Source organism: Phalacrocorax carbo, chromosome Z (assembly GCF_963921805.1).
Source record: "Phalacrocorax carbo chromosome Z, bPhaCar2.1, whole genome shotgun sequence".
Lineage (NCBI taxonomy): Eukaryota > Metazoa > Chordata > Aves > Suliformes > Phalacrocoracidae > Phalacrocorax > Phalacrocorax carbo.
In genome coordinates, this window is record NC_087548.1 from 28,436,630 (window position 1) to 28,450,911 (window position 14,282).

Sequence of the window (14,282 nt, forward strand, 5' to 3'; positions counted from 1 at the left end):
TGGATAAGGATCTATCACTTAATTTTTGTCCCTCAAATAATTGTGTTTGAAAGGCAGGCAAAAAAACCACTGCAGTAGGAGTACTTTAATAATGTCATTGCAAGGGAACTAGACTGTACCAAAGGTGAACAGCATGCATTATGGCGTTTGCATTTCTGGCATCTCCCCCTGAAGAACAAAGACATTAATCCTACAGGCCAGCTTTCACCTTGCTCTGGAATATTTAGCACACATTTCAATGACTGCAGCTCTGTTTCTAAATCTTTCTAAAGATTTATTAGTACTGTTAACTGTAAATGGAATGGATGCTCACTGTTATTTCAGTAAGATTCCTCAAAGGTCTGTATGGTTTCACCAAGTATTCTTAAACTAGTTGCATTTCTTATGAATACAGTAATTCTCAGATCTGTCTATGAGTGCCTAACATTTTGACCGCTGTGCTCTCTTCAATAAAATTTATACCATGGCCAAAAGTCTGCATTTTAAAAAAATAGTACTGAATCTCTCCCTCTATCCCTGAAGTTTAAAATAAATAAATAAATAAAAACTTCAACATGCTTTCCATAATAAAAATACAGATCTTCCCCTGGGAGTTTCAACCCTATAGTTAAAACAGTAGCACATAACAGTGAAATATAGAGTAGCAGAGCCTGGTTTTCCTTTATTTTACATCACTTGTGGCCTATTATGTCATCACAAATCTGGTACCCTGCTAATAACTGGAATATAACCAGAAGACAATCACTTTCTCCTCACTTTCTTGTACTGTATTGTGTGCAGGAACACACAATAAATCTCTCCTGGATCTAACAACCTACTATAATAAATAATAATAAAGAGAACACTGCAATACATAGAAGCCTACTTATAGCAGCAGGAAGGAGTTTTAGTCACTGCTGTGTAAGGACAGTTTTGTGACAATCTATTAAGATTCAGACCTTTTAATAAGTCAAAAAGTATCAAATATATGGTTAACTGTTCCTGTCTTTTGCATGATAGTATATGGAGGAACAATGCTGTCAAAACCATGTGTCACTGGAATTGAGTAGATAAGAGAAAAACATAGTGCCTGAAGTAGATTTTGTTTTGAAATAAAGTCTTACATGTCTCAATTCTAAGAAGAAATGCAAAACATGAAATCAGCTGCTCAGTATTGTACTTCCCTAGTTTTCAATCACTGAATTCTGGACTTGGCCCAGAGGGCCTAGCAAGCCTAAGAAAGCTCCTCCTCCCCTCCAGATCATGATGCGTCTAGGTATCTGGCCTACACAGAGAATTTATAGCTACTTAACAGAGGGGGAAACAAAGGAATATCACAAGCACTGAATGTCAAAGATAACTCAAGGTAAAATTTTGCTTAAGATCATTTTAGTTTGAACCTCCACAAGAAGAGAAATTTCTCTGAAAGGGAAGTTTGCTGCTTCAGCAACAAGTTACTTGAAGAAAACCTATCCAAGCATGAAAAAGGGAAACCACAGTCTGAGAATAACAATTTGATTCCAGATTTGTCCATATATTTCTGTCTCTAAGGAGGCGTCTGAGGTGTCTAGTGACGTAATGCAGTGCCTAAGCACATTGGAGAATCCCTCTAGGCACGTAGATGCCTGAATATTTGTAAAGTGGACCTCTCAGACTCAGGTCCTGCAGTCCTTTACACATTGAAATTTCGTGTCATGCTCCCAGATTTCTACCAGATCCAGGGAAAATCCATACAGGCTCAAGAGGAGAACAAATAACTCAAGCTATATGACCTTGCCCAAAGAAATTTAAACTCTAGTCTGTGTTTAAACCAGCAAGCCTGTGTACAATGCATGAGTTCAGAACACTATTTCCTTTAAAGGTTTGGTCATGTGTAACAACTGCAGTATGTCTTAATTAGAGGAAGCTGGAAGTGTGGTATATTTACAGACAGTTATTTCTTAATTAATGGAATCAGAAAAACTTGAGTTGGGATGGACCTTTAAGAGCTCTAGTCCAAACTCCTGCTAAAAGTAGGGTTACCTTCAGAGCTAAAGCATGTTGCTCCAGGCCTTCTTCAGTCAACTTTTGAAAATCTTCAAAAGATCGCACAGCTTCTCTGTGCATTGTCTCCCAGTGGCTGACCACCACACTGTGAACTTTCTTTGTTATACCAGAAGTTTCCTGGTTGCAACTTCCAGCCTCTTGTGCTCTTGAGAAAAAATTGATTCTACCTTCTCTATAGCCCTCCTCAATTACATTGGCAAATAGTGCACACAGATCCACTCTTACACACCTTTTCTCCAAGCTAAACAAGCCCAGCTCCTTTTGCTTGTTTTTATATGCCATATATTCCAGCCCTCTAACCACCTCACTGGTCCTTTACTGGATTTGCCCAAATTTGTTGAATCTCTTCTGTCATGTGGCTCCACAACAGGACAGACAGTCCCATGTGTAGCCTCATTTGTGTTGACAAGGGAAAATAATCACTTGCCTCTACTTACTGGCCTTCATCGCTGCGAGGCATTGATGACCCATGTTCAACTTGTTCCCTACTAGGAGCCCTAGATCCTCTTCTGCAGTGCTGTTTTCTACCTACCTGGTCAGTACCTAGCCAGTACAAGTGATCTGGGTCATTCTGTCCCAGGTGAAGGACTTGTATTTGCCATTGAAAAGTTTCATGAAAGGTATTTGTTGTTGCAAAAGATCAGTGCAAAACCAGAATGAAATTAAGTAGCAAAGATCTAGCAAACTAGTACTTTTTAAAACTAGGCAGGGTAGGGAAATTCCGTATTCATCATCTGGTATTCTTAGCAGAGTTTGTAAGCACTTCGCATCAGCTGCTGACCTCTGGGGACCACTTCCTTGCATGTAAGATGAAGGACTGTCTGAATTAGAATTATGCTGGGTTTTATTTAGTAGGTTTTAAAACAGAGTAGATGTAGGAAACATTGCATTAAACCAGCTAATATGCAAATTGGCAATCAATGCAGAAGCGATAAGCGCATGCCTGTTGACCCAGACTGAAAACTACTTCAGACCAGAAGACCTAGTTAATGCCTTTGATACTTTTATTCCTCCAAATATTACACAAAATGTGATTATTATATTCTGATAATAGAGAAAACTATTACATCAAGGCATTATTTGATACTAAATGTGGGGTTTCAGAAAATCCTGTGATATCCAAAAGAAGGCTCTCTTGAGCATAGCAAGCATGAAATGACAAGAGTTTTCAATTATTGGAGAAGCAAGGTGCAGAGTCAGCAGAACTGCTAACTTGGACTTCCAGAGGGCAGACTTCAGCCTGCTTAGGAGACTGGTTGACAAAGTCCCTTGGATGGCAGTCCTGAAGGGCAAAGGAGTCCAGGAAGGCTGGACATTCTTCAAGAGTCTTAAAGGCACAGGAGCAGGCCATCCCCATGTGCTGCAAGATGAGCTGGTGGGGAAGAAGACCAGCCTGGCTGAACAGAGAGGTTTGGCTGGAACTCAGGAAAAAAAAGGAAGTTTAGAACCTTTGGAAGAAGGGGCAGGCAACTCAGGATGACTACAAGGATGTCATGAAGTTATGCAGGGAGAAAATTAGAAAGGCCAAAGTCCAACTAGAACTTAATCTGGCTACTGACATAAAAGACAATTAAAAAAATGTTTCTAGAAATACATTCACACCAAAGGGTGGCCTATGAAGAATCTCCATCATTTATTGGATGTGGGGGGAAACATAGTGACAAAGAATGAGGACAAAGGATGGGGTACTTATTGCCTTCTTTGCCTTGATCTTTAATAGTAAGACTAGTTGTTCTCTGGGTACCCAGCCCCCTGAGCTGGAAGACAGGGATGGGGAGCAGAATGAAGCCCCAGTAATCCAAGGGGAAACAGTTAGTGACCTGCTACACCACTTAGATACACACAAATCTATGGGACTGGACGGGATCCACCCAATGGTACTGAGGGAGCTGGCAGAAGTGCTCACCAAGCCACTTTCAATCATTCATCAGCAGTCCTGGCTAACTGGGGAGGTTCCAGTAGACTGGAAGTTAGCAAATGAGATCCCCATGTACAAGAAGAGCTGGAAGGAGGATCTAGGGAACTACAGGCCTGTCAGCCTGACCTCAGTGTCGGGAATGTTGTAGAGCAAATCATCTTGAGTGCCATCATGCAGCATATACAGGACAACCAGGGGATCAGGCCCAGTCAGCATGGGTTCATGAAAGGCAGGTCCTGCCTGACCAACCGGATCTCCTTCTATGACAAGGCCACCTGTTTAGTGGACAAGAGAAGGCTGTGGATGGTGTTTACCTGGACTTCAGTAAAAGCCCTTAACACTGTTTCCCACCACATTCTCCTGGAGAAACTGGCTGCTTATGGCCTGGATGGGCATAATTTTCACTGGTAAAAAACTGGCTGGATGGCAGGGCCCAGAGAGTTGTGATGAATGAAGCTAAATCCAATTGGTGGTTGGTTACAAGTGGTGTTCCCCAGGGCTCAGTGTTGGGGCCAGTCTTGTTTAATATCTTTATCAATGATCTGGATGAGGGGATCGAGTGCACCCTCAGTAAGTTTGCAGATGACACCAAGTTGAGCGGAGTGTCAATCTGCTTGAGGGTAGGAAGGCTCTGCAGAAGGAACCTGGACAGCCTGGATCGATGGGCCAAGGCCAGTTTTATGAATTTCAACAAGGCCAAGTGCCGGGTCTTGCACTTGGGTCACAACAACCCCATGCAATGCTACAGGCTTGACGAAGAGTGGCTGGAGAGCTGCCCAGCAGAGAAGGACCTGGGGGTGTTGTTCAACAGCTGGCTGAACATGAGCCAGCAGTGTGCCCAGGTGACCAAGAAGGCCAATGGCATCCTGGCTTGTATCAGGAATAGTGTGGCCAGCAGGAGCAGGGAGGTGATAGTGCCCCTGTACTCAGCACTGGTGAGGCCACACCCTGAATATTGTGTTCAGTTTTGGGCCCCTACTACAAGAAGGACATTGAGTTGCTGGAGCATGTCCAAAGAAGGGCAACAAAGTTGGTGAAGGGTCTAGAGAACAAGTTGTATGAGTAGCAGCTGAGGGAGCTGGGTTTGTTTAGCCTGGAGAAGAGGAGTCTGAGGGGAGACCTCATTGCTCTCTACCACTACCTGAAAGGAGGTTGTAGCGAGGTGGGGGTCAGTCTCTTCTCCCTGGTAACAAGCGATAGGACAAGAGGAAATGGCCTCAAGCTGCACCAGGGGAAGTTTAGGTTGAATATTAGGAAAAACTTCTTCACCAAAAGGGTTGTCAGGCATTGTAACAGGCTGCCCAGGGAATGAGTTAAATCACCATCCCTGGAGGTATTTAAAAGATTTGTAGATGTGGTTCTTAGGGACATAGTTTAGTGGTGGACTTGGCAGTGATAGGTTAGCAGTTGGACTCAATGATCTTAAAGGTCTTTTCCAACCTAAATGATTCTATGAGTCTAAGCTGTTTGTTGCTATTCATATTCACAATACCTGTATTACCAGCCCAGCCTTGATACTTAAGTGTTTTAGATGGAAGAAACTGTCTGTATGGCTAATCAACTAATAATATCTTTACATATAAAGATTATTTCTGGTTTTGTTACTGTACTTTCTCTACGAGCCCTTATCAAGGACTTGGGTAACACATTGCTTAACACAATGGTGAGTCACAGAGAACAAAAAAGGACTATTCATGCTCAAGAGATTATTCAGCCTAAACACAGGATGATATATGGATTCAAAATAGACCAGGGAGACTACCAGGAAGCAGTGAGGAACCATTGGTCTCTGGAAAGGATGGAAATTAGAACATATGAGTGGCTAACCACTTGCCAGGTTTTATTGCCATGAATGAAAAAAAAAAAGTTTTAAGGAAGATAATCAGTTATCCTAGGACCTTTTTATGATTTTATTTTCCTAGTGCCAAGGTGATAAAGTACAAAAAAGTGACAGAGCTATCTGTCTGAAAAATGTGCCAACTGAGGCGATTAAGACTGGCCAGTCAAGCAGAAGTCAGCCTGTGTCTACTGCTAGCACTAGCAAGAGCAGTGCAGCTGTCAAGCGTCTTGTACACAAAGGTGAGCACTTTCGTGTCCTATGGGAGAACCAGTGAGGAGGCAGCCAGCAGTAGCATGGCATCCTGAACAGATATAGCTGGGAAAGGCTAGCTTTGCCTAGCTTAGGGAAAAGAATATTTCATTATTTCAGATGCCAAGATGCTGAGGAAAGAAAAGGCTGTAATTTAAATTTTATTAAGAACAATCTGCATGTGAAAACAGAAAACAAAGTTATGTAAACATGTACATCCAAATCAGAGCCCAGAGAACTAACCTAAAACCAGTCTACTACTGAGCTGCATGCAAAACCAAAGGGATAAGATACAGGCAAGAAAAGGGACATCTTCAGGCCTGAGCCTGCAACCTGTCTCATGAAGGTACAGTCCTGCCTCATCAGTGCCAGAAACCAAGAGGTCAACATGGATCCACATACATGCTGGAGTTCACAAGTACAGCCAACTTACAGGTCAGGGAGAGGAGCCCTTTCCCTCATGCATAGTGACATGTCAGTATAATCTTGGGAGACTTTAAGCAAGCCACTTCCCTATTTTTAATATAACAACTTCTTGGAGATGAAGAAATATATTATTTTATTATTTAACTCAAAGGTATAAAAAAACCCCAGTTCATAATTTTGATCGACACTTTCATCACGTAACTTTACAGGCTCTGAAATGCTGCTGGTGATCAATCAACAGTGACCTCAAGCTCATACAAGGGCCAATAGGGAGGGATTTTGGGAAATTGTCCTGGTGCAAGTAAATAAAAACAATGCAACAGGGAGGCTCTGTGAATATTGTCACATGTTTTTAATTAGCTTATGTTCCCTAGTAAACTATTGTGGCGTGACGTATCAGAAATCAGTTTTTACAACTCAGTCAATTAGTGTTTTTTCAATGACAAAATAACAGGTTCTTAAGGTGTTTCTTAACAGTCTAGAAAATTGCCTGGAAAATAAATACTGTTTATGTGTACCAATTCCACCTTATAACTCCTAGCACTGGCCCCATGACTTTAGCATTCTAACAACATTAAAACCCTCTGGATTATGGAATTATAATAATAAAAACAAATTATGCCTGTCTGGAAGACCCCAGTTAGGATGTAATTACGATTGAAATCACAACAGCAAAGTAATAGAAATGCATAGCTGTGAGGGGCTAGTTATGATCATATAAAAATGCTTTCACTAAGTATTCATTGCCCTGGTGAATATTTTGCATCATGGAATTATGGTCATGCTGTCTATAAAGGCTGTATATCTGCACTGGTTATAAGCAATATGTTCTTCACTGTACTGATGTATTGTAGTCTACAATACATTTCTATTAGCAATGGGCAAGTAATATCATTTGTGTGAGGTTATTGATAAAACCACCATGTGTGCAATGCCTTCAACACACACTTGGAAATGAACTGCTTTATCCCTGTTCTTTCCTGCTTTTGTTAATCTTTTACAATAGAGTTATTTGTTTGTTAATACCACAAAACAGAGGCTATCGTTATATTATTTGAAAAGGAAGACATGGGGGTATCCATTACATCTTCTGTATTCTGGGCATAAGAATACATTGCTTGCACACCCAAGCCTTCCAGAGCTGTTTCTTCAATTTTATCAGCAAGTATCTTTCATATATATATATACACACACGCATATATATGAGGTATTTAACAGCTTCTGTACTGAACTTTAGTTAAATGTTGACAGAATCATTCAAATATATATCAAGACCACATCATAAGAAGTCTAGTGACAGGAAAACCCTCAACCCTCTTCTTGACATAGGTCAAACCTTAACAGGTGAATCCTCATGCTCACCTGCTACTGTGGGGACAATACTCCCCACTCCCAATCCCAGACACCTCCATAATGCTTACAACAACTGTTTAAATGAAACACTATTTTTAGAAAATATAATGTATTTGCCCCCAAATTTCAATTCCATATAACAGGTGTAAAAAAAGAAAAAGAGTTATGGCCATGTTCTCCACATTCATAAATTGACAGTCAGAGAAGCCAGGAATACTAAACTGTTCAGAATGTCTTAATTATTAAAAGATCCATTTCCCAGTTTAGCATTTAATATAAATGGAAGAAACTGCACGTGTGGATCAGTAAGCTACTGAATGTGTAAGCACCATGAAGCTCCCTTTTAATGTTGCATAACCTTGTTCTTTTCCTTAACCCCATAGGAACTAATTGCAGAGAGATTTGGTGGCTACACTTATACTGCTATCATCCTGGAGAACAAAGACAACTTTGACAATTCAATGTGTTGGGAACGTGCATGTGGTAAAATAAACAAGGTTGTCAGTAATCAAAAAATGGGGTTGAGATCCATCATTTTTGTTCCAGCGATAGAGAGGACTTAAAAAATTGATTAGTAGAGTTAAAGGGTGTCCTCAACTGCGAAATACAGGGTGACAAAATCACGTTAAAAGCAAGTTGGGCGTACACCACTTTTAAAAAACATGTTACATGTTATTATCTGCACTGACACAGTAACATTTATCTAGAGATAGCTTTTGGGGTTGTTTTGGTTTCTCTGCTTTCTCTCTACTCTTTGAAATACTTCCACAGCTCAAAAATGGCTATAAATAGACAAGTTTATGCACTTTCTTTCTGTAAGAAGTAGATATGGAAACTCACAAGTCCAAGCATGACAAATACGATGTTTGTAGATTTGTGTAAACAAGCAGTACCAAACAGATTATATGCATGCAGCCTCTTTAAATATAAAAACTTAGATAATTTCATTTCTTTTATTAGTTTAATCAATGCACTGTACAAATAGGCAGGGTAGTTCATTTATAACAAGAAATGATCAAATGGCAAGGAATGCCTCAAAGGACCCAGCCATCTGAGAACACAGCTCCTGTTTCCACTCATGGTCCTCTGACCCACAGGAGGTTTAGAGACATAAACGAGGGTGAATACAGTCTACTTTATTGAAACCTATACAGCCAAACTGCCAGTAACAATATGACAGGAATCCAACCTGTTATGGGCTTAACAGTCTACTGAGAAAGCTTCTGTGTTATTTAAATAGCACAAATAGCCTTGTGCTATTTAAAATTCTGGATCTAATTTTGATGCAGTTGGTATCTTAGGGTCCTAACTGATAGTGAACACAGGAATAAAATCAGGAAACTGAGCTAACTTAAAATGAGACTGTTGCAATGGAATCACATGCTATAAAGATGCAGGGGACAAACATCTGCTAGAAGACAAAGGTTCCTAAATATTTTATAAGAAGCCCTCTGTTTCTGTAATAGCCCAGGTCCTTCAGGCCAAGCAGCATATATATAAATATATTCCATTTTATGCCACATTCCAAGCTCCCAAGCTCCTACCTCCCTCTTTCCTCAGGGAACCATTTCTATATCCTTTCTCCTTAGCCCCACCGCATAAGAGCCTTGCTTCATCTGCTGTGCCCAGGCATGCCCAGACAGGGCAAGCATGGACCTGCTCACAGCGCTACTGCTGTCATCGAGTCTCACAAGGTTGGCTCATTCTGCTTATTTGCCGCACCATGGGAGGGAAGAGGCAACAGGATGAGACTCAACCCATCCCCATCAACTGAACAGACACAAAAAGCATACCCCAGGCTCACCTTCAGCCATTTTGACTTCTGTCCCCTGCAACTCAAAATAAACATTATACTTTCGGGATGGCTACAGAAGAGTCATTGGAATAAAAGGTGCAAAAGACAAAAGAAGGGAAAAGTCTAGACAGCATTTTCCCTGGATTTCTTGCACTTCCCAGATTGCATTCCACCTCACTCTTGGGAAGGTTCCCATGCGGGATGACAATGTGGCTGGATAGTTTTGTCACATACTTTTTATTATGCCTGTATAAATCCAGCAGAACGCCAATACTCCAACGGTGGTTCAGTTTCTTTTTCTATAATTAGTTCATCTGGTTGTCTACTCTTGTATATGAAAATAAAATGTGTCCCTCTCCTCTTAAGTTTTATGGTGCAGTCTTCCACTTTAGTGACTTATTTATACTTATTGACTGAAAAAGAAAACAGTTATCTAAAAAATAAAATTATAATCTTCATTAAATCCACGTTAGCTGTTAACACACTTTGTGGCTTATTTATATTCAATACAAACATATTTTCATATAAGCATTAGTGTTGACTCATACATATTTAGGCATACTGTAAGCAACACTTGCAATAACACAAAACCAGAGCTAACACTTTACTCACCAAGCCATCCTGATCCAGAATTAGGTATACACATATCTGTTTCAGCACTGGGCAACACAAATCCAACTACAAAAACTTCAACCCCATCAGCCATTAGGGCCATTCCCAAGACAAAGAAGAGGGCCCACTGGAAACGACCATGACCGCATTCTTGTATTATCAGTTCGTACTGCTGTGCTAGCTCTTCTTCATCAGCTTTCCTCTCTGTTTCCAGTTCATGACGATCCTTATATTCATCACGCATAGGCTGACCTAAGGCCACCATGCCATCCTTGCCCTGCCCTATGTTGGGGATTCCCTGATACTCCCCTTCATAAATTTCATCATCCTCATCATGCCCTTCAGTTGCTTCACTTGATCCTTCATCATCATTAGCTTCTGCACCATAATTTCCTCCTTGGACATAGTAATCATCATCATCTTCCTCATCCTGGAATCGGTTGTAGGACCTCTGTGTGTAGCCATCCTGAGCTTTATCAACAGCTTTACTCACTTTTTTCACTGCTTGCCTCTTCACCTCTTTGGCAATATCTTTCGCCCCTTTCACTAATGAAGTCCTATCTTTATATGTTTCCTCCATCTTATGTCAAAGAAGGATTGCTGTTATGCTGCAGATGAACCTGCTGAATACTGTTTAGAACACCTGTTGCGTCTTGGACATCAGTAGAAAACACCCAACTGCATGTGAAGCTGTAATATTCAACCTGCAAAATATGAGAGGAAAAAAGTTTATACTTTGCTCCTTCTTAGTTGCTTCTTCTCACTGATACTGTACCATAACAATCTTCATTTAAGCACCAGCCACCACAGTTCAGGCTTTCAAATACACAAACCTGGATTTTCTTCCAAGGTGCAAATATCCCAGGTTAAAAGGAAAATACTCTGAAGAGAAATCTAATATCGATACTGGTTTTCAGAATGAAATTCATTACACTGTAATCTTTCAATGGATACCAGGTTTTATTCTGAAAGGAAACAAGCAACTCCTTACACCATACATCGTACTGACCCTGTCTGCAGTGTCCTTCCCCATTTGAACACCCTGCTAGGTAATAAGAGGCTACTAATACGAGCTTTTCTCACAATAAGTTACCATGAAATATCTGTCCTTTGTCCGACCTCCCTCTTACACAAATCTTGTAGGGAGTTAATATTCCTGACATCTGTACCAGCCTCTCAAAGGTGACTGAACTTGGCCAAAGCATTCCCAGTGCATTCACACTGATACTTAGCAATATTTAGTCCCACCCTGAAAAATACCAGCACAAGGAGCTGGGTGTATGGAAGTAGTGACACTTTCACACTTTGTAGATTTCCAATACCTACATCATGGACAGACACATCACTCTCTCTCCTGTCTGTAGTGACAGTAGAAGCAGCCTGGAGCAACTTTACAGTATCAGCCAATATACCCCAGAGTATGTTAGGCCGGCAAGAGTTCATGCCAATCTAGTGTGTGAAAGCACCAAGTCATTTTGTTCCAGTCCCCCTCACTGCTCTGCTGTACCTTTCCATCTCTTCCTTTATGCAGCCCCAGGATCACAAATGCAGACATGGTGAGTCAAGAACAGCTTGCTTATTTATCCAACGACTAACCATGCCCTGCTTTTCTGGGCGGTTTTCAGTCATATCTGCAGAGCAATTTGCTCATCACACATCAACACGATCACTAAGGGTCGTAGAAAGAAATGGCAGCAGCGGGCAAGCAGAGGGAGGGAAGAAGGGCAGGATCCTTCTTTGGCAACAGTCCATAGCTAGAAGAGCTGAAATCAGTTACAAAACTGCACCACTACTGATGTGTCTAAGGCCAAGGCAGTGTGAATCTGGGCACAGCAACAGGATTGCAGAAGCTTCACCTCTGGGACAAAGCAGGCTAAAATTTCTGTAGCACTGCTTCCAAGAAAACACTGCCTGCTTCCAGCTTGGAGAAAAGGTTATTTTTAACCATGGTCATTTTAATGATCTATGTTCCAGCATGACCTCAGAAAAAGCCACAGTAGCACAACTAAGGAGGCTGCAAGATGTAACGCAGGAGTAAGAATAAATGGCTGGAAATTTCTGAAGTAAATCCTATTCCCCCTGTTAAAGTAGTGCGAACTGTCCCCCAAAGCTTCATGGGAGAAGATCAAGGTAGTGCTTTGAGAAGCTGTCCTTTACTCATTCGGTTGTACATAGTGTCCCCAGAAGTATATTCCAGGCATCAATTTTAAGACTGATAATGTTTTGAGGGACAGGAAGAATTACAGGCTGCATTACATAAACTAAGGACATGATGTACCTCTGATAAAAGAAAACCAACCCTAAAATCACACAGACATGCAGGTAGTTCAACTAAAGAAGCTAAAAGATACTTCCCTAGCTTTTTTAATGACTCTATTAATTCACCTATAGTGGGAAATATCTTTAATTTTAGTCCCTTCCTCTAGATTAATATCATACACTCTGAATGTTTCTCAAAGAAAGCAGATGTGATGGCACTTTTCAACTGTTCAATGCAAATGGAAGCATTTACTAGAAGAGAAATGAAGCCTTAAAAAAGCCAGGATGAGATATTTATGCCTGAAAACTATGGCCTAATTTTAGGTACATGATTGTCCTTCTAAGTAGGTCACCCTGGTGAATCTTTTATGTTAAGTCCATTTCTCTAGTTACAGATTTTCAGTTTTCAAGGTGCTCCTTAGAAGTTATTCTTTGTGTACTGAATTAGGCATCTGATCCTTACTGTTACCTGTATGTGACCACAGTATCTACTAGCTGTTATTGAATATGCAATGCATAAAAACATTCACTGGGTCTGCTGTAGCCTTCCACAAATAATTTCAAGAACTTCATGAACTCCTAACAGGTATTCTTCTGAGGGTTAATGATTACACGGTGTTCCTAGATTTTTACTATTTTAGATTCTTTTAGACTGCATGCAACCTATTTAACCTAAACTCTGAATTCCTCTAATTCTTAGGTTTCTGTGGGGTTTTGTGGGGGTTTTTTTGGTTGGTTGGTTTGTTGTTGTGGGTTTTTTTTTTCCAGCGAGTACAGTCTTCTTTCAAGGATTTTTAGTTCTCAAATTCCATTTTACTGTAGTGTATGTCAATGGATGCAAGACAGCAAGAGTTTAGGAATACTGAATGAACATGAAGTCTAGATGCCAACACTGGCAAAACTGTGCTTTGCGCTCTTGTAGTACACCTACTGTGTGAGTTCAGCAGACTATAAATACACAAATTTGCCAAAGCAGCTGAGCTTACACTGCAGTTTATGAGAGACCAGTATCCTGGTTTTGGCTCGGATAGAGCTAATATTCTTCATAATAGCTAGTATGGGGCTATGTTTTGGATTTGTGCTGAAAACAGTGTTGATAATGGGAAGATGTTTTAATTGTTGCTGTGTAGTGCTTACACAGACTCAAGGCCTTTTCAGCTTCCCATGCTCTGCCAGGGGCACAAGACATTGGGAGGGGACACAGTGGGGACAGCTGATGCCAACTGACTAAAGGATATTCCATACCACATGATGTCATGCCCAACATATAAAGTTGGGGGACGAACGAGGGAACAGGGCACGTTCAGAGTGATGGCCTTACTGTATATTAGAGTCTGGTGCTTGTTAGTGGCTGCTTTTTGCTTTTGCTGCTTGCTATACTGCTGGTCATCTGACTCTGCTGTGGCTGGGAGCATTTTAATAACAGCAAGGTTCAGGTGCCTGGGCTGGCAGATGGCCACGGCGTCATTGCTGTTTCTGTGCTGCTGTACTCAACAGTGTGAACTCGAGTCAAAGGGACTGTGACCTGTGGATGACTCCACGTGGGAGCAGGACACCCCAAAGCATGTGTGGCTGTGGATAAGTCCATGCCACAGCAGGTACACCTCAAAGTGTCTGTGGCCATGGTTATGTCTGTGCCACAGCAGCTGTACCTCTGAAGGGATTGTGGCCCAAGGACAAGTCCACACTGGACAAGGTACACATCAAAGCATCTATGGCTGTGGATAAATCCATGCTGCAGCAGGTACAGCTTGAAGCATCAGTGCCTGTGCATGAGGTCATGCTGGAGCACCTGAAAACCTGTA

General features: G+C 41.2%; 1 protein-coding gene across 1 annotated transcript in view; it reads right to left on the minus strand.

Moving 5' to 3' along the window:
- The window catches only part of SV2C (synaptic vesicle glycoprotein 2C), a 124,768-nt gene that overhangs the window by 76,414 nt on the left and 34,072 nt on the right, over nucleotides 1-14,282 (minus strand). The window contains exon 2 of the mRNA XM_064438374.1: nucleotides 10,219-10,922. Within this exon, the coding sequence (XP_064294444.1) occupies nucleotides 10,219-10,798 (580 nt within the window). The 5' untranslated portion in view covers nucleotides 10,799-10,922. The remainder of the gene's footprint in view (nucleotides 1-10,218; nucleotides 10,923-14,282) is intronic.